The sequence below is a fragment of the Sus scrofa genome, chromosome 7, assembly GCF_000003025.6.
Source record: "Sus scrofa isolate TJ Tabasco breed Duroc chromosome 7, Sscrofa11.1, whole genome shotgun sequence".
Taxonomy (NCBI): Eukaryota; Metazoa; Chordata; class Mammalia; order Artiodactyla; family Suidae; genus Sus; species Sus scrofa.
The window spans coordinates 1,976,664-1,996,742 of NC_010449.5; the positions used below are offsets into that span (position 1 = coordinate 1,976,664).

The 20,079-nt window shown below is 58.0% G+C and overlaps 2 protein-coding genes and 1 long non-coding RNA gene across 4 annotated transcripts in view; 1 reads left to right on the forward strand and 2 right to left on the reverse strand.

Moving 5' to 3' along the window:
* Positions 492 to 3,555, reverse strand: LOC110261762. Its single transcript, XR_002346234.1, has 2 exons — positions 3,081 to 3,555; positions 492 to 2,338 (listed from the first exon to the last, which is right to left on the reverse strand). It is a non-coding gene; the product is annotated as an uncharacterized LOC110261762 (long non-coding RNA).
* Positions 3,632 to 11,283, forward strand: PSMG4 (proteasome assembly chaperone 4). The gene is made up of 3 exons (XM_001927667.5): positions 3,632 to 3,878; positions 8,387 to 8,462; positions 11,079 to 11,283. Exons 1-3 carry the CDS (start codon positions 3,705 to 3,707, stop codon positions 11,198 to 11,200), a joined length of 372 nt encoding a protein of 123 aa, XP_001927702.2. The 5' UTR covers positions 3,632 to 3,704; the 3' UTR covers positions 11,201 to 11,283.
* SLC22A23 (solute carrier family 22 member 23) overlaps positions 12,027 to 20,079 on the reverse strand; it is a 143,089-nt gene continuing 135,036 nt past the window's right edge. For both annotated transcript variants that reach the window (XM_013977405.2, XM_021100121.1), the window contains one exon: positions 12,027 to 15,622. In XM_013977405.2, coding sequence (XP_013832859.2) covers positions 15,265 to 15,622 — 358 coding nt within the window. In that variant the 3' untranslated portion in view covers positions 12,027 to 15,264. The remainder of the gene's footprint in view (positions 15,623 to 20,079) is intronic.

The window sequence follows — 20,079 nt, forward strand, 5'->3', positions numbered from 1 at the left end:
TGAATTCCTCCTGCGCTGAGATGCAAAAAACCTGAGCCTCAGTAAGTCCGGACATGAGATGAGTGATTCTAATTAAAGAACCGTGGGTTTAAGCCCCAATTTGGGTTTAGGCCAGGTTCCACCCAGAGGTGTTTGGGCTTCAGCTCTGGCCGCCTGGTGGAGTTCAGGGTCTGCGGAGCACAAAGCCAGCAGGCGAGGGAAGGGAGGACCCGACAGCTGGGTGAGGGGCCTTGGGGTCTGCAAAGGAGCCCAGAGAGGGGAGGGTCTGCACCACGTGGGCAGACAGGGGTGGGGTGGGGTTGGGGGGAGACCCCCCCAAGGCAGCACTGTTTGCAGAGAGAGAAGATTCCTGAGCTGGTATTGAGGGATGTGGGATGGGGTGATGGGTGATGCGGGGAGGGCAGCAGGGAGGGGGCTGGGGCAGGGGGAGCCGAGGGCAGAGGTGACGATTGCAGGTGTGGCCACGCTGATGGTCAGGTGCTTGGGGACAGTTAGGAGGTGCTGACTGGGCGGCCGTGTGCTGCAGGGGAGCCGGCCATGTGTTTAGTTATGGGGTTCCAGGCAATTGAAGTTGAGCAAGATGTTATTGGGGTGACGGCACTCAGCCTCCTGACCACACCCAGCCCTGGCTTCTGAGGTGAGGTGACTGGTACCCTTGTGGTGCCCTCTGTTAGACCCTTGCTGAGCCCGTGGGCACCTGGGACCCACCAAACCAGTCAGTTTGGTTTCTGCTGAGCCAAAACAGCCCATCACAATTGGCCTGCCTCGGGCTGAGAGGGCCGGGCCTTCACCCAGCTGCCTCCATCCGCCACTGGGTGGGGGGGGGGCCTTGGAAGGCTGCGCAGACTCTGAAGGCGGTCACGGCGCCTGCAAATGGCATTTCCATCAGCTGGGACAACCAGTCCCTTCCGGAAGGGGATCTGGGCGGCACAGCTCAGAGTCCAAGGCGGAGTTTTTGGAGGCGTCACCATGGTTGATGGAGTTGGTTCCCGAGGACGTGGAGGGGGTCAGGGCACAGGGGAGGGACCAACCTCCAAGCAGAGGAGGGGGCGCCTCTCGATGAGGGAGGGGGAGAAGAGGGAAGGGGCTTGCTGGAGGGACAAAGCGGTGGGGAAACTGAGCCTGCCCCCCGTTTGCCTGGCAAAGCCAGAAGGAGGGTCACCTGCTGAACTTGGGCTCGGGCGGGGTTAGGGCTTGAGGAGAACAGTCTTCGGGGTAAAGGAGAGGATGCCATCTGGGGGCTGCGGGGCGGTGTCTGAGGGGCAGCTGATGTTAGGGGGCGTGCAGGGCCTGAGGCGTGTCTGCGGGTCACGTGGCTTCCCCGGCTGCCCTGGAGCCGCAGGCAGGAGCACACCTGCACTTGTGCTGGGCGGGCGTGAGCGGCCACGGTGCCGCAACAGGTGTTCGCCTCTGCCTTGGTTTCCCCAGACAGTTCTTCAAGATTGTTTACAGAGAAACCCTCTGTTTTAAAAACGGCATTTTGTCTTCTGAGGGGACAAAGCATTAGAGGATATTGGAGGTGATGTGTGGGCGTCATCGTCAGACCCGGTCATCGGTTTACTCTTTTATGGATCCTGCTTTTGGTGTCGGTGTTTTACTGTTGTTGTTTAATTGAAGCATAGTTGATTTACAATGTTGTGTGAGTTTCAGGTGTTATATATACCTACCTATTCTTTTTAAGATTCTTTTCCGTTATTGAATATAGTTCCCTGTGTTACACAGTAGGTCCTTGTTGTTAACGGCTTCTGGTGTTTTATTATGAAATCTTTGTCTAATTAAAAGTCACAGAGGTTTCCCCCTATGTTTTCCTCTAGAAGTTTTACAGTTTTAGGTTGTATGTTTAGGTCTATGAACCATTCTGAGTTCGCTTTTGTATACGGTGTGAATGATGAATTGAAGCTCATTAATAATTAAGGAAATGCAAATTAAGCCACACTGAGGTACCCCTTAGATTGGCTAAAGTGAAAAAGACTGACTACACCCAATAGTTGATATGGTCCTTGCTGTTTGATGAGGATGTAGCGGTGCCAGAAAAAGCTCTTGTGCGGCTGATGGATACAATTACAAGGTACAGTCACTGTGGAAACAGCTTGTCAGGTTCTTAAAAAGTTATAAAGGATACAGCCATACTACTCCTAGACATTTAACTACAAGAAATGGAAGCATGTGTGCATAGAGACTGACTCGCACATGAGTTCACAGCAGCTTCGCTGCAATATCCCCAAAGTGAAAACAGTCCCAAAGAATATCAACACGTGTGAAGGGATAAACAGTGGTGCGTCCACACAGCAGAACAGTGCTCATCAATAAGGGAGAAGCGACCAACATACGTGACAACCTGGAGGAAACGCAAAATAACTGTGATGAGTGGAAAGGCAGACAAAAAATTGTGCATACGGCATCTTCCATTTACATAAAACTCCAGAAAATGCAAACTACTCTGTAGTGACCACCAGCAGCTCAGGGTTTGAGGAGGGGAAGGAAGGGTTACCAGGGGCTTCAGGAAGCCTCTGGGACTGATGGCCACGTGCCCTCTCTTGACTGCAACGATGGTTTCATGGGTTACACACGTGTCACAACTTCAATTTGAATCCTTGGAGTAGTGTACTTGTGTATTAATTATACATTAGGAAAGCTGTTGAAAACTGCTGACCTGAACATTAGGTGTGTAACTGAATCATTGATAACGAGCCAACAAACTTTCAACAATATTTGCCCTCATAAATGTCAATTTAATCAACCTAGCCCTTTTAGAGATTGAAAAAGCAGAACTCTGAGGGTTCTGACATAAACCCCAAGTCAGCTTAAGAGAATCGGACAAAAACGGGGCTGTGTGCTTTTACCCCAAAGGTTGTCTCGGCACATCGAAGGCCTTCTTATGTCAACCTTGTGGCCCAGAGTGACTGCAATTAAAGGTCCCAGCGGATGACACTGGCCCCCTTCATCTGCCTCCCTGTGGTCGTTCACATCCTTCCCACTCCCCTGGGAGGCGCCCGCTCTTACTCCCACTTTGCATATGCAAGGCCCGTGCTTGTACAGGACCTCAGCTCCGGGGGTTTGGGTCAGGTGAGGAAACCCACCCCTTAACTCAGTCCAGGTAACTGTCCTTTCTCGAGCTTTTCCCAGTATCTTTGCCATTCTCACGACTAGCTGCATTCAAGGCTTCCCGCAGTTTCCGGGCTGCCGGGACCAGCAGGATTTGGGAAAATCTAGCCATCCCGTACGATGGCGGCGGCTGCTCTGAGTGTTTTCGGCACCGACTAAAAGCGCTGTGCTTTGCCGGACGGCGCATCTCCACTCGGGAAGATTTTCCTGCACGTCTGTGCAGCAGTCAGTGAGGACGCCGACCCGCTGAGCCCAGGACGAGTCCAACGCAAGACAGAGTGCGGGTCAGGCCTGGGCTCTGCGCGGTCGGGGCTGGATCCGCCGCGGAGCCCGCGGGCAAGACCCGTCCCCTCTCGAGTAGGCCCCGCCCCGCCCCCTCTGGCTCTGCCCCGCCCACTCCTGGCCCGTCCCCACGGCTCCACCTGGGCCCCGCCCTTCCTCCCCGGAGAGCCTCGCTCACTCTCTGGCCCCGCCCACCCTCGGGCCCCGCCCCTGACCCAGGATCGAAAGCGAAGGCGCTCTCGGCGCTCGCTTGCTCTGGTCTGGCGGCGGCGGCGGGAACTGGTCCCCGCGTTCGGCCGGGCGTCCGGGCGGGCGGCATGGAGGGGCCGCGGGCCGCCGCGGCCGGGGACGTCTCTCTGCACAACTTCACCGCGAGGCTGTGGGAGCAGCTCGTCCACTTCCACGTCATGCGGCTGACGGACTCGCTCTTCCTGTGGGTGGGGGCCACGCCGCACCTGCGCAACCTGGCCGTGGCCATGTGCACCCGCTACGTGAGTGCGAGGGGAGGGCCAGGGGCAGGAGCGGAGAGGGGCCCGGTGGGGACGCCGGGGGAGGGGGAGGGAAGGGGGGTTTAGGGGGTGGGTCCCCAGGGGGCGGGGAGGGAGGGGAGAGGGCGCAGGAGAGGGCCTAGGGACTCGGGGGAGGGGTGGGAGCGGGGGTCGGGGCCGAACAGTGACCGAGGGCCTGCTGGGGACGCCACGGATTCCGTGGTCCCCAGATCTCCTGGGCCAGGGAGGCGGGAGGCCTAGGGTTCCCTGAGGCCCTTCCTGTGATGTCCTAGGGACCGGGGGCTGTGGGGGGCGGCGCTACCTTCGAGGAAGCTTCGTCCGGGCGCTAGGCTCGACTTCCACGCCCATCTCTGGTTAGAGTTTCAGGGCTTCCTCGTGGGGCCTCTGTCTTCTCACGCTCCTATCCAACCCCTTTTTTCACGCCGGCTCTGTGTTGCCCACGTTTCCTTTCATTTCCAGCACAGGCTTCTCTGCTGCCTTTCCACTCCAGTGTCTCAATGAAAAGTCTAACAGGCATCTCTGAGTGGGCCTTCGGAGCCCAGCTCCCCGCACCCCTGCTTCTGCAGCAGCCTGCTCCTCTCAGGTGCAGCAGCTCCATGCCACCCTCGGGGTCACCCTGGGATCCCCTCAGAACATGCAGAATCCAGCCCCTTCTCCCCTCCCTCACCTGCCACCTGGGCTAAGCCTTCCTCGGTATCTGTACTGTTTCTCAGAGCTGCTGTAACAAAGTGCAGTAGACTGGGTGGCTTAAAACAACAGAGATTGGGAGTTCCCTGGTGGCCTAGGGGGTTAAGGATCTGCTGTAGTCACAGCTGTGGCGAGGGTTCCACACCTGGCCTGGGAACCTCTGCATGCCTCGTTCCTCCTGGAGGCCCTGGGGGTAAGTCAGCCCGTCTCCTGGGCTTCTAGTGCTGCTGGCACTTTGGTGTCCTCGGCTGACACCCTCGTCATCCAGTCCTGCTGCCAGTGTTACAGGCCATCTCCTCTGTCTCTTCCTCTTTCTGAGGACACTAGTCCTGCTGGATGAGTCCAGCTTAACTTACATGTCAGTTACATCTGCAAAGACCCCATTTCCTAATAAAGTCACCTGCACAGCTGCAGGGGGTTAGGCCTTGGAGGTACTTTTTGGAGGACTTGGCTCAGCACTGCCCTGTGGCTGGTTCTGTACGGGCTGCAGACAGCAGTCAGAATGGCATTCGTCTGCTCAGACTTTTTCTCGTCCTTTTAAGGGCTGCACCTGCGTCATATGGAAGTTCCCAGACTAGGGGTCGAATTGGAGCTGCAGCTGCCGGTCTATGCCACAGCAATGTGGAATCTGAACCATGTCTGTGGCCTACACCACAGCTCACAGCAACGCTGGATCCTTAACCCACTGAGTGAGGCCAGGGATTAAATCTGTGTCCTCGTGGTTGCCATTCGGTTTTGTTACCGCTGAGGCAGAACGGGAACTCCCAGACTTTCTTTTTTATTTTAACAGCCACACCTGAAGGATATGGAAGTTTCTGGGCCATGGGTTGAATCAGAGCTGCAGCTGAGCTTACACCACAGCCATGGCAACACTGGATCCAAGCTGCATCTGTGAACTGTGTTGCAGCTTGTAGCAATGCCAGATCCTTGACCCACTGAGCAAGGCCAGGGTTGGACCCACGTCCTTACAGACACTACGTTGGGTCCTTAGCCTGCTGAGCCACAGTGGGAACTCCTTTGTTCAGACCTTTGAGTCCAGAGGCTTCATTGACCTTCAGGTGCTGTCCCCAGCCCCATGTCCTGGCACCCACTTGCCTCCAAGCTGCTCCTGCACACTATCGGCCCCTGTGCCCTCTGTGGTGTATCTTCAGGCTCCCCAACAGTGTCTGTGCAGGTGGGGAGGCCTAGCCTGTGAAGTTTTGTCTCCCTGGTACCTGAAATCCTGCTAAGTCCTTGAAGAACGAGGGCGCTCCCACTGTGTAAGGTCTGGCAAGAACCGCCAGGCAGGAAGGCCTGTGCTGGGTAGGGGGGGCTACCTGGGGTGGTGGGACATGGGAAGAGTGAGCCAGCAGGCAGGACCTGGGCACAGCTTCGGGTGGGAGACAGCCCTGCACAGGCTCTGAATGTCTTGCCCAGACCCTTCTTCTGCCCCTTCCTCCTCACTCTGCCTCCTGGTGGGCTTGCCTGCACTTCCTTGCTGGTGGGACCCGGCAGATGGGTCTTTGGACAGGGACAGTTCCGGGTCTTTCCCCGCATGGGGGAGGGCTGACAGCAGGGCTGTGTGTCTGCAGGTCCTGGCACCCTGGGAGCCGTCTCCCTCCCTTTCCCGGTTCTAAGGCTGAGGTCACAGACCATGGGCAAGGCTGTGGGCCGCGTGGGGCCCAGAAGGCTAGTTGGTGAGACCAGGCGTCCCCTCCTTCATGCCTGTTTCGAGGCTCTTCCCGCAGGGGCTTCAGTGGTCTGACTGCTTGGTTGTCATGGCTCTTGGGAGGGCTTTATGTTCTCAGCTGGGCAGCCACGCTCCATCCCGGTGGGGGCAGGAGGAAAGGGGCCAGGCCCACCGATGGGCCGTGTCGTGTGCCTGGGCATCGTCCTCCAGGGCTGGAGGCCCAGGCCATGGCTTAAGCGGGAGATGACAGAGGACCAGGGCTCAGCAGGCTGGCCTCTGGCAGCGTCTGTGTTGAGTTTGGGGTGCAGAGCCCTTCCTGTCCGTTCAGTAGCATCTGCTGCAGCCCTGCACTTGATGGCACCCTGGAGCAGCTACAGCTGGGCCTTGTGGTTCATGAACGCTAAGCTCTGCCCTTCTGGCCCTTCTAGGAAGGATTGCCAGCCCGTGTGGGGTGGCCCTGGGGTCTGCGAGGCCTCTTCCCTCCCCCCGAATTCCCGCACGTGAGACAGGACCGTGCAGGACAGAACCACACGGCCCAGTAGCTCCTGCCTGCCACCTGCCCCTGCCCCCAGCAGGCCTGTCTGCTGCCAGGAGAGGCTGCAGGACTGGGACAAGCAGGCCCCAGCACGGGTGCGGGGGGAAGCTGGCCCAGGACAGGAAGGTGGGCTCTGGGGCCCTGGGTGCTCAGATGACCCTGGAGCACCTGGCCCCTTGTGGGAGTGGGCGGTGCTGTTCCAGCCCCAGGACCTCCGCTCACAACGCGAGTCTGCCCTTGGCAGAGGGCGGTTTGGGAAAATAAGGAAGTAGTAGGAAGGGTAACGATACAGGGTTTTTAGTTTTTGGCGGAGAAGGGCCACCCTGTTAAGGTAGATTTTCTATTTGCAGGAGGTTTAATTATAAATACCGTTTTGGTTTGTTTTTTTTTTTTTTTTTTTTGGTCTTTTTGCTATTTCTTGGGCTGCTCCCGTGGCATATGGAGGTTCCCAGGCTAGGGGTCGAATCGGAGCTGTAGCCACCAGCCTACACCAGAGCCACAGCAATGCGAGATCTGAGCTGCGTCTGCAACCTACACCACAGCTCATGGTAACGCCAGATCCTTAACCCACTGAGCAAGGCCAGGGATCGAACCCGCAACCTCATGGTTCCTGGTCGGATTCGTTAACCACTGGGCCACAACAGGAACGCCTATAAATACTGTTAACAGCAAATTTGTTTAGTAAGATCATGTTTTTTTGTACCAATTATAACAAGAAAGCTTGCAGTAAGTACTTTCATCTTTAGTCTGTGTTTTGACTCATCTTTTATGGACCAGAACACATGCATTCGGTCTTGAGTTGAGTGGCTTGGAACCCTAGGAGACGGGAGTGTTTGACCCGGGCTCTGCTAGAAGTTGCTGAGGTCGCCTGCCTCCTCCCACCCGGAGCTCGTCCTTCTAAAGCCCTGCCGCTTCCTGGGCTGTGTCTTTTCAAAGTCCGCTAATTTGATAAAAGCAATTTGGTCAGATTGTAAATTAGCAGACTTTTCTCTTAAGCTGGGACTTGCACGCAGGGGGCTTAGTCCCCGCGTGGCGGGAAGCAAGATTTTCTGGAAAGTTTAGAAGGACTGCGCTGATCTGGCTTCAGTTGCTGATGATCTGAGATGAGGGCTGGCCAAGCAGCTGCAGGGCTGCGGTTCTGCTCCCCGGGGCCCTTCTCCAGCGTCAAGGCTTGACCTTGAAAAGCCCCAGATACCCTTGGGAACAGGGCCGCGTCCTCTCGCAGGCGCAGGTGAGGGGTTGGGGTCCTGCCTTTTCGCTGGCAGCTGCCTGGGGGGTGAGCGGCACCTTGGCGACTGGGTCCGGTGCCCAGTTTCCTCCTGGCTGTGGCCGGGAGGACCGTGTCACGTCCCTCTGTCTGGTGCTGCCTCTCAGTGAGCTTTGGGGTTTGGGACACTAGAAGTCCTCCGACTTGGGCAGCCCTGTGACCCAGCTTCCAGGCACTTGTGTTTGCCTGTCCCAGCGGTGGCCTCGGAGGGTCACCTGCCTGCCTGCTGACTCGGTTCCTGGGGCTCCCCTCCCCCCAGTTCCCCGAGGGAAGAGCTGGAGCTGCCAGGCCGCCCGCAGGTGGACGAGCAGCGCTCTCTGTTTTCCTTGCAGGACCCCATCCCCGTGTCCACCGCCCTCCTCGGGGACACGTCAGACCCGACGTCCACTGGCCTCGCCCAGCGTTTAGGTAGGTACTGGGGCTCAGCTGCCCGAGCGCCTGGCTGGGGACCTGGCTGTGAGAGGAGCCGAGAGGCGAGTCGCTGCAGCGGGAAGGGTCTCTGCGTGGGTGGAGCCCAGCCCTCCGTGCCCAGGCCTCCCAGGAGCTGACCTGGTGCCAGCGCCTCTCACCCCCATGCGCCCCAGGGGCTCCCGGGTCGCCTCAGCTGCCGTTCAGGCTGACGAGTGACAGGTGATTCTGCTCCTTGTCCTCGGGAGCAGGGGTGAGTGGTGCCCATGGTGCCCTGGGCACTGGCTCCTGGGCCTCCAGGGTTTGGTGGGGCCTGTGAGCAGGAGGGAGCGCCCTTCACCACGCAAGACGTGGCTCAGAGTGCAGAAGGGCGAGGCCTGGCCTGCATGTGGCAGGGAGGGGGTGCCGAAGTGCTCCACCTCCCTGCTCCCCAAACCAGCAGCCCAGGTGGCTCAGGCGGGGGTGGCCAGTGCTCTGCTGTGTGTGTGACTGCGGGGTGGTGCCCAGGGACCTGAGCGGCCGTGCAGCCTTGCCTCCTGTCGGCCTCATCTTCACCGGCATCCCAGCCGCTTCTGGAGCCCCGAGCCCTGGTGGGCGGGTGGGGGGCGTGCCGAGGCCCAGCGCTGCCCTTTGAGGAGCTTGTGTTTGGGCTGCGTTGGCAGTTCTGTCAGCCTGATCCCTGGGGACCGGGAATGTGTGTCTGTCACTCGGGTGTGACCACACGAAGACACTTGATGTTGGGGGAGGGGAGGTACAACCAGCGTGGGCGGGGGCTGTCACAGACGGGAGCCAGGTGGCCTTGGATGTTCACACCAGGTGGGGACCACGAGCCCAGCTCCGAGTCTCAGGAACGTCCCCCGCACTTGTCCTAGCCTGAGGTTAGAGAAACCTGATCTGTAAGTTACTCTGCTGAATTATTAGGAAGTCATTTTAAATTTATAACCAAGTTGCAAAAAAGACAATCCCTGCCTGGCCTCCCCGGGATTCCGGGTTGTCCATCCCCTCTGCGTTCACACTGGTGTTTGTGAGCAGCTCTGCAGTCAGTTGAGGGCCTGACACCCCCGCTGCACTGTGTGTTTGCCAGCGATTCGGGCACCACAGCCCCTCAGGAGGCTCCTGAGAGCTGGGCCTGGAGGAGCTGGCCTGCTGAGCCGGGCTGGGTGGGTGGCTGCAGTGTGGACAGAGTCCGGTCGAGGAGGGGGAGTCTGTTGGATGCACAACCAGTGAGCTAGTGGTTCTGGTGACATGAGATGGGGGCCCCGTGTCCTTGAGGTGAGACCCGGAAGCAGTGTATATGCAGAAAGCAGGGTTCTTTTCCTTCTTTTGTGAGGTCGCTCTTTGTAATTAACGTTTTCTCACATGTGGTTTTCGTCCATTTATAGTCTGCATACGTTGAAACAGAACGTAGACCAAAAAAATACATCCTTTCTAACATATGAAAGTCAGATATGATGGAGGATCCCACCTGCCTGTGTCAGCAAACCCGCAGCCCTCGGTCACTGCCCAGCGGGGACGGGCACGTGTGGCAGGATGCTGTCATCCTGGGGGACAGGTGACCTGCCTCTGAGGCCACAGAGGGCCAGCCCATGCCGCTGTGCTCTGCGGTCATCCTGAGCTGGGGTCTGGACCCTGCTGTTGAAGATGCATCATTAACTGTTGTCAATTGTGTGGACAGTGACATGAAGAGACAGGTGTCCAGAGACAGTGTCCCACGCGGAGGGGTGAGCGGCCCGGGGGCTCTGTGTGGCTCTGGAGGGCAGAGCAGGGGCGGGGCTGCTGGGCGGACCATGCAGGCGGCCCTCTGCTCCCTCGGGTGCAAGCGGACAGGCGGGGATCTGTGGCCCCCTGGGGACTGGTGTGGCCGTGATGTCCGTGGGGGAGGAGGCGTTTGCACCCACCCTTGTTGGGGGACCGGGGGGTTTCACTGGGTTAGGGTACCACCTGGCTTGTCCTCAGGGCCGGTCCTGGCTTTCAGATGCTGGGTGTGCAGCTGTGCTGGATTTTTGCACTTGGAGCGGTTGACACCAGCCATTAAGGGTTCTGTAGACAGGGGCTAAAACTAGCACATCCAGGATCAAACTGAAAATTACGCCCGTTTGTGTGTGTGCGTGTGTGCCTGCACATCCCTGTGTGTGTGTGTGTGCGCATGCGTGTGCGTGCCTACACGTCCCTGTGCGCGCACGCGTGTGTGTGCCTACACGTTCCTGTGTGTGTGCGCACACGCGCACGCATGCCTGGACGTCCCTGTGTAGGTATGTGGGGTCCCCTGTGGGGGGCTGGGGTGGGTGGAGGGTGGGGTGAAGGGGGCTCACATGTTCGGCATTTGACCATCACCTGCGTTTTTACGAGCAGAGCCGCCAGCCCGCCAGCCCTGTGTGCCGAGCAGCGGGTCCCAGGCTGGGGGCCGGGCCTGCCGGCACCAGGTCGGGTGGGGGACAGCGGGGGTCCCGGGCCCCCTGGGGACCACTGTTCGGACGAGGAGGGCCCGCTTGACCGCGTCTGGTCGCAGGCGTCCACTTTCTCCTCTCCCTGTTCCGGGCCTTTGGCGGCGCGGGCAGGAGCGGGGTGCGGGGGACCCGGGCAGGTGGTCACGCGTGTCGTCCTTTCTGTCCCCAGCCAGGAAGACCAGCAAACAGGTGTTTGTCAGCTACAACCTCCAGAACACGGACAGCAGCTTCGCATTACTCGTGGAAAACAGGATCAAGGAGGAGATGGAGGCTTTCCCGGAGAAGTTCTAGGCGGTGGCCGTGGGGCTGGGACCCGCCCTGCGGACTCGGAATAAATGCGGCGGCTCTCGCCAGGCCTCAGGCTCACGCGCTTACCTTTGCTTTCAAGGCTCGGCCCTCCTTCTGCCGCCGCTCCCGCTCCCGCTGGCCGGGAAGGAGGGAAGCCCAGGGCTGGGCCGGGGTGCGGTGCGGACAGAGGGGCTGCCCTGGTGCCTGGAGAGGACGCGGTGGCCACGGCTCCGTCAGGATCGAGGCCCAGGGCAGGGCTGGAACGGTCCTTCCGTCCTGCCTCCCGCCTGCTCGCCTCTGGGCCCTGTGTCCTCACCTGTGAGTCGGGAAGGGTCCCGTTTGTCGTGCCAGGTTAGTGCGAGGCGGCTTCGCCAACCCTGGCACCGTGGAAACGAAGGTGCTGACCGACTGCAGCTCTTGGGAGCTAAGCCCCCCCCCCCAGCCCAGGTCAGTGGTTCCTGACCTGGCTTCAGGTCAAATCTGCGCTGGGGGCCTTTACCAGCCCCAGGGGCCCAGGCCCGGTGGGGTCGCAAAGCCCCCCAGGTGCGTCTCAGCACAGGCAAGGCCGAGGCACTGGTCAAGGGCTCTCCGGTTCTTGGGGTCCATTGGGACCCCTTTTGTCATGAGAGGCAGGTGGTCTTGGGCCCAGTGATAGCCTTGGCGCCAGCCTGGTGTCGAGCGCGTGTGGGCAGCCAGGGTACCGCCACTTCGGGATTAGGCCTGGGGGTCAAGGCGTTTAAGTCTGAGGCCCTGGCCCCAAACATGGCTTGGGAGCCAGCGGGCACCCCTCTGGGCAGAGTGCGTAACAGAAAATCGGGGATATGGAGAGTTTGGTATAAATACTTTATTAAAGAAATATTGCTTTCCGGTTAAAAAACACCACGTTAGAGAGTCCTGGTCAGCAGTCTTTCCTCCCAGAGTCACAGTGAGGGTCACTTCTCCTGGGACCTTCAGGCCACCGTGAGCAGGACGCCTGTGCACAGGACACGAACTCAGATCCGCCTCTCGGGGGCCTGAGAGCAGCACCAAGGAAGCAGCCGGCGCTGGGCCCTGCGGCGGCCTCCCCGGCTCTGCCCGGGCGCTGACGGTGAGACCGGAGCGAGGCGCGTTTATCGGTCAGCGTCGCGAGCCGCCCTTCGCTGGACCCATCAGGTGAGGTAGGGACACCGCAGAGGAAGCGTGTTCAGGGCAATGCTTTTATTTCTGTACATCTACCCCCCCGCCCCCCAAGTACAACAGCGGTGACGTCATGCAGACATGGGCGTGGAGGACGGGTCAGAACCAGCACGACCCGGCTCTTGCACGGAAGCCTCCAGGGTGGGGCTGCGGGGACAGGGGGCGCCCCGCCAGCACAGCCCGCCACGCCGGGCCCGCCTCCCCCAGCCCAGATGCGTCCTTCCCTGGTCGTGCGGCCACCGGGTCCCCGTTCGGGGCGCCTCAGTCCCGTTTGGCTCTGGGGAGAGGTGACGTGTGCTGCATCCTTCGCGAGGTCGCTTTCTGCTCTGGGGCTGCGCCGGCTTGCAGCCCCCCTTCCCCAGCGTGCAAGTGATGAGACTCTTAAAAATGAAGCCTTTCCCTGTTTGTCTGGGTGCTCGGGACGAGCTGAGCTATTACTGACTTGGGAGACAGCGCAGAGGGCAGAGTGTTCCCGTTGTGCCTGACTTCCCGGAGGGGGTCCCAGCTGGAGGGACTGGAGGCCGGGGTGCTTCCCGGGAGCAGGGAGAGGAGCTGGGAGGGCGGACGTGGAACGGCAGGTGCCTGAGAAGTGCTTCCTCACGGAGCGCGGGGACCAGGGCCTGGGCGTCCATGATGACCACGGGGCCGTGGGGGGCGGGCAGGACTGGCCCCTCGGACACGGAAGGGCCCTGCTGCCTCGCTCACGTGGCGCGGGGTCTCATGGCTCAGCCCACGGTGAGCTTTCCTGCTCTGGCCACGTCTCTCGGCTGTCCCTAGGTGGAACCAGCAGGGACAGGGGCTTGGCCTGACCTGGAGGGGGTTGGAGGGGAAGGGGGAGGGGGGAGGGGGAGCAGGAGCCACAGGGCTACTTTGCCAAGAAGTCACTCCGCTCACACACACTGGAACGGGGTCCCAGGAGGCCAGCCCCCACTGCCAGCTTTGCTTTGAATCCAGGAGCTGGTCCCGACCGCTGAAGTGGCAGTGCGGGTCTCCGTGGGACCTGTGTCTGCCGCTGTCCTTTAGGATGGAGGTCAGATGTGGAAGTGGCAGCCTGGGAGTGTCGTGCGTGCCTCCGGCTTCCTGGAGGTGCTGGCCGCCCTCTGTGGCCTCAGCACGGCCGGCAGGAGGGCCTTCGTGGCCTGGCGTTGGGGTGACAGGTGCGGTCTGGGGAGCCTGCTGGCTCCTTCCCCACGGCCCAGCGCCGCGCGTCCTGTCCTGGATGGCGGGCCTTGCTGCGGGGGGGCTCCACGGGCAGAAGGCTCAGGAAGACAGGAGGGACCTCGCAGGTTTGGCACTGGAGCTGCACAGATGTAGCGAGGGCCTGTGGTTGAGGCGAGTGCAGGCTGACGCAGGAAACAGCAGTGACACAGAGACAAGGGCGGGCAGGGGGGCCTGGCAGTCTGCCTTCCTTGCCTGAGGCTGGTGGCCCCGGGGACCATGGGGTGTGTCTGCTGGAACCACACACACCTGCATGTTTGCTCACGTCACAGACTTCTGAGTCCACAGTTCCTAAGAGTGTCTGCCAGCTTTAGGAGCAGGGTGGGTGGGACCTAGACACAGACCATGGGGACCGAGGCCACGCTTTCCCTGGAAGAACACTGCCCACGGCAGAGGTGCCACAGCGTGGGGAAGCAGGCGCTCCAGAAGGGACCCAGGCTGTCCGGTTGGGTGCCTGCCGGCCAGCGCGCATTGATTCTCAGCAGCTCCCGCGTCCCCTCTGGAACAGCCAGGCAGGTGTGGCAGGTGCAGGCAGCCTGGCCAGGGGGCAGGAGGACGAGGTGAGGACCATGGTGGATGGAAGCCCTCGGATGGCGGGGCAGGCGGGGTCGAGCTTTGGTGAGTTATTGCTTCTCTCAGTGGGTCTGGGTGCTCCTGGAGGCGGGCCCCCTCCTCGCCGCAGGCCCAGCTCTGCGCCGATGGAGGCAGCAGGCCCGGGAGCATCCCCCGCAGGCTGTGTGGTCTCTGCCGGTGGCCAGCGGGCGCCGAGGCCTTCAGGCTGGTGTGTTCTGTGCGCGTGTGCTGGGCTGCAGCTGCCGGGCGGTGTCCTCGAGGGCTCAGCTCCCTCCCGGAGCGGGGCCGCCCCAGGCGTCTACGAAGTTATTTCCTATTGGTTTTAGTTGAAAGTAGCCAGGTTCGGGTTGTGCTGGCAGAAAAGCTGACAGTGAAAGAGGGACTTCCCTGCTGGAGCCAAGCCAGGAGGAGCAGCAGCGGCAGTAACGGACGCGTTGTGCCTGCTGCTTGGGGGCTTAGCGCCACAAGCCTGTGCTGGAGCCGGGCGATGCCCCCACTGATCACTTAAGATTTCTGGTGAAATAGTTACATGTTTCCCCGAAAGAGCTTTCAGCATCAGGCGTAAAAGGATGGTCTCGAAGGAAGGATGAAGCTGGTTTCAGTGATGCTGTGAGCTGTTCCCCGCCCCACTCGTGGACCAGATGCTTTAAAAACCCTACACAGACGCGGGTCAAACCCTAACCATTTCCGCTGCAGTGTCTGCAGCGCCGCCCCGGGAATGCCCCGGATGGCGGCTGGCCGGTCTCAGCACGGCTGCCGGGGACGCCTGGCTCTGAGGGCACGGCTGACCTCCCGGGCAGCCCGGGCTGTGCGGTCCTTACGGCGTGTCCTCGGCCACTGCGTCCCTCTTCCCAAGGAGGTGGCTCTGTCTTGAGATCAGTGAAAGGAGAGGGGATAAAGTGCTGCTTTTGTAAAAACGACCAAAATAAATACAAACATTTAATGGCAGAAAAGAAAGTCTTCTTGGAAGGGTTGTTTGCAAAGGCCGCTTCCTCCAACACACGCTCCTCAGAGTTCTCTGCAGGGGCCCCCACACCAGCCGCAGGGAAGCAGGGTCTCCCGAGCTCGGCCTGGGCAAGCCCCGGTCCCCCAGGGCCCAGCTACATGGGCCGCCCGCCGTTGGCTGTGGCGCCATCCGGCAGCCCGTCGCCCGCAGCAGCCGCGTCGTGCAGCCCCGAGTAGTCCTTGAGCTCAGCGTTGGTGAGCAGGAGCGGCTGCTCCCCGCGCCGGGGCGGCAGGAGCGGCTGGCGCGTGTAGTGCTCGCCGTCGGCGATGCTCTCGGGCAGGTTCTGGTCCCGGCTCTCGGGCAGCAGCAGGAGGCAGATGATGCAGATGAGCGTGCAGCAGGCGAAGATGATGTGGTGCAGGAAGTAGCCCTTCTGGTTGTGCAGCTCGATGATGGGCGCCGTCAGCATGCCGAAGCCCGCGCTGGCCAGCACCAGCCCCAGCCCGCCGCACCTGCGGGGAGCCCACCGGGTCGGCAGGGGGCCCGACCCCCCACCCGCCGTCACCCCCTGCACCTGCTGCCACCCTCACTACCCCGTTAACACTCTCCTCGCCAGCCCAAACCCTTTCCCTTCCTTCATCTTTTGTTTTTGTTTTTTGTCTTTTGTTGTTGTTGTTGCTATTTGTTGGGCTGCTCCCGCGGCATGTGGAGGTTCCCAGGCTAGGGGTCAAATCGGAGCTGTAGCCACCGGCCTACGCCAGAGCCACAGCAACGTGGGATCCAAGCTGCGTCTGCAACCTACACCACAGCTCACGGCAATGCCGGATTGTTAACCCAGAGCAAGGGCAGGGACCGAACCCGCAACCTCATGGTTCCTAGTCGGATTCGTTAACCACTGCGCCACGACGGGAACTCCCCTTCCTTCATCTTGAAAGGTGACTGGAGTGGAAAATCCGCCTCATGTGCCACGAACAGTGGATGTGTTACTAACTTACAGCGTTTGCCCAAGGTTTGCTCTTCATTTAGAAGGGGGTCAAAGCAGCCGTAAAGACACGTCAATAGTTGATCGGCAAGGATGGTGGAGTACAAAGACCCTGACCCACCCCCTCATGAGCACATCACAGCCACACCGGCAGAGCAGCGAGTGATAAAAAGACCAGAACCTCCCAGAAAAGATCTGCAACTAGAGACATAAAAAAGGAACCACGATGGGACAGGTAGGAGGGGCGGGCTCAGGACACAGTCACATTCCCAACCTCCTGGGTGGACGACCCACCAACTAGAGGACAACTGAAGTGCAGAGCTTCCCCCACCAGAGTGAGTTCTGAGCCCCAGGTTGGGCTCCCAAGCCTGGGGGTCCTGCACTGGGAGACGAGCCTCCAGAGCATCTGGCTTTGAAGGCCAGCGAGGCTTAAATTTTGAGGTTCGCAAGGATGGGGAAAGAGACGCAAAGGGGATGCAGAAAATCTCGTGTGTGCCGGGACTTGAGGCAAAAGCAGAAACTTGAGAGGAACCTGGGCCCAGCCTACCTGCTGGTCTTTAGGGTCTCCTAGGGAGGTGGGGGTGGCAGCAGCTCACCTTGGGGACCTAGGTGCCAGTGGCAGTCGTACATGGGAGCTTTCTACCATGTTGACAGTGGTGCTCACAGCCACCATCTTGACTTACTGGTGCCAAGGCCAGGCCCCACCCAACAGCCTGCAGGTGCCAGTGCTGGGACTCCTTGGGCCAAACAGCTGGGCAGGGACACAGCCCCACAGGCTGCTTAAAGACGTCCTGATCCTACCTTGGCCTCTACGCACACCCCTAGACACGGCCCATCCCACCAGGGGGCCAGGACCCAGTTCTACCCATCCGTGGGCAGTCACTGCACCCTTTTGCCAGGAAGCCTGTACTAGCCTCTAGACCAGCCTCCCCTCTCCCCCAGGGACCAGACTCTGGACACAAGAAAGCCACAGTTCTGCAGCCTGCAGACCCATCCCGCCCGCAGCGGCCACTGCCAGCTTCCAGATACCTTGGATACCATTCCCAACTGTCAGGAACCGGCTGCTCCCACCAGTGATCTGACACCAGCTTTGGGATCCCTGGGCCCTGCAGCCAGACTCCAGGACCTGGCACTCTGCCTTCCAGTAGCCCAGCACTAACCCCAGGACCCGGCTTCACCCACCAGCGGGGGTGGTCAACAGCCTCATGATCCTCTTGACTCTGACTCCACCACCGGCGAGCCTGCACGAGCCCTGGGGCCTCCTGGGAGTCTGCAGTCAGCTGCTTCCTGACCAGGCCCTGCCAACCAGCAGCCAGCAGCCTCCGTACAAGGCAGAGCTTGGCAACGAACCAGACCATCCACAAAACCCGCCGTGACAGAAAGACCCACGCGGCCCTCTTGGGGTACCCCCAGCCCATAGCTTGGATGACAAGAGGGGAGTGCACTGCTGGGAAGCACAGGACACCTCCTACAGAAGAGCACTTCTCCAGGGTTGGGAAATGTATCCAACCTACCAGATACACAGAAATACAGCAAGTCAGACAAAATGAGGTGGCAGAGGAACATGTTCCAAACGAAGACACAAGGCAAAACCCTGGAGAGGAGTTCTCACTGTAGTGCAATAGGATTGGCAGCATCTTGGGAGCACTCTGAGATGCAGGTTTGATCCCCACCTGGCAGTGGGTTAAGGATCCAGCATTGTTGCAGCTGTGGCTTAGGTTACAACTGTGGCTTGGATCTGGTCCCTGGCATGGGAACTCCACATGCCCTGGGGCAGCCAAAAAAGGAAACAAACACCAGGAGAAGTTAGTGTAGTGCAGACGAGCAAGCTACCTGAGAAAGAGTTCAGTGTGTACTTGTAAAGGCGATCCGAGAACTCTGGAGACTAATGGATGCACAGAGCAAGAAGTTAGACACTTTCAACAAAGAGAAAATATACCAAACTGATGAAGAACACAATAACCGAAGTGAGGGACTCAACAGCAAACTAAATGATGCGGAGGAGTGAATCGGTGAGCTGGAAGACCAGGTAGTGGCAATCGCTGCTGGAGAGCAGAAAAAAAAGTAAGGGCAGCTTAAGAGACCTCAGGGACATCACACTAATATCTGCATTACAGGGGTCCCAGGAGGAGCAGAGAGAGGGAGAAAGGGGCACAGAACATATCTGAAGACCTAACAGCTGAAGATCTGGCAAAAGAAACAGACATCCAGGTCCATGAAACATGTAAAGTCTCAAACAGGATCAACCCAAAGAGGCCCACACCAAGACACAGTGTAATTAGAAATGCCCAAAAAATAAGATAAAGAATATTAAAAGCGGCAAAGGAAAAGCAACAACGGGGGAACTCCCATAGGCCACCAGTTGATTTTTCAGTGGAAACTGCAGGCCAGAGGGAAGTGGCAGTTTATTTAAAGTGATGAAAGGGGAAAAACCTACAACCAGGAGTTCTCGGCAAGGCTCGGATTAAGATTTGACGGGGAGATCAAAAACTTTATAGATAAGCAAAAGCTAAGAGTGTAGTATCACCAAACCAGCGTTACAAGTGCTAAAGGATCTTTCTGAGAGGAAATGAAAAGGCCACCACTAGAATAAGAAAATTATGAAATGAGAAAACTAACCAGTAAAGGTTAACATGCAGAAAAGGTAGGAAATCATCCACAAATAAAGCTAGTAGGGAGGTTAAAAGACAAATGCAGTAAAATCATCTATATCCACAATAAGCAATTAAGGGATACACGAAACAATTAGATGTAAAATATGATGTCAAAAAGTAATCACAGGAGGAGGAGAGTACAAATGCAGGGTTTTAAAAATGCATTTGAAATTTAAGAGATCAGCAGCTTAAAACATCGCATGCATATATATAGACCACTATATAAAAACCTCATAGTAACCACAAGCCCAAAATTTATAATAGATGTATACACAAAAAAGAAAAAGGAATCCAAACATAACACTAAAGATAGTTATCAAATCACAGGAAAACAAAAGACGAGAAAAAAAAAGTACAAAACAAACCTAAAGCAATGAACAAAATGGCAGTAAGAACACACGTATAACTACCTTAAATGTAAATGGACTAAATGCTCCAACCAAAAGACACAGTGGTAGAATGGACAGAACCAACCAAAAAACACCTGTGTATATGCTGTCTACAAGACACACATTTCAGATCTAGAGACACAAGAGACTGAAATTGAGGGGGGGGAAAGAGGTATTCCATGCCAACAGAAATCAAAAGAATGCCAGAGCATAGTAGCAATACTTACGTCAGACAAAGTAAAGACCGTTACAAGAGACAACAACATTATGATAAAATGATCAATCCAAAAAGAAGATATAACAATTGGAAATATACATGCAGCCAACATAGGAACACTTAAACAAAGCAGATATTAATAGGAGGGGGAGAAATGGACACTAACACTGTAATAGTGGGGGACTTTAGCACCCCACCTACATCAATGGACAGATCATCCAGACAGAAAATCAGTAAGAAAACACTGACCTTAAATGACACATTAGACCAGATGGACTTACTTGATACACAGATGTAGAGAGAGCATCCTATTGAAAAGCAGAATACACATTCTTTGCAATTATATATGGAACATTCTTTAGGATAGATCACACACTTGGCCACAAAACAAGCCTCAGTAAATTTAATAAAACTGAAATCGTATCAAGCATCTTTTTGACCACAACACTATGGAGTTCCCATCATGGTGCAGCGGAAACGAATCTGACTAGGAACCATGAGGTCGTGGGTTCAGTCCCTGGCCTTGCTCAGTGGGTTAAGGATCCAGTATTGCCATGAGCTGTGGTGTAGGCTGCAGATATGGCTCGGATCTCGTGTGGCTGTGGCTGTAGCACAGGCTGGCAGCTACAGCTCTGATTTGACCCCTAGCCTGGGAACCTCCATATGCTGCAGATGTGGCCCTAAAAAGACAAAAAACCAAACCAAACCAAAAAAAAACCCCACCAAA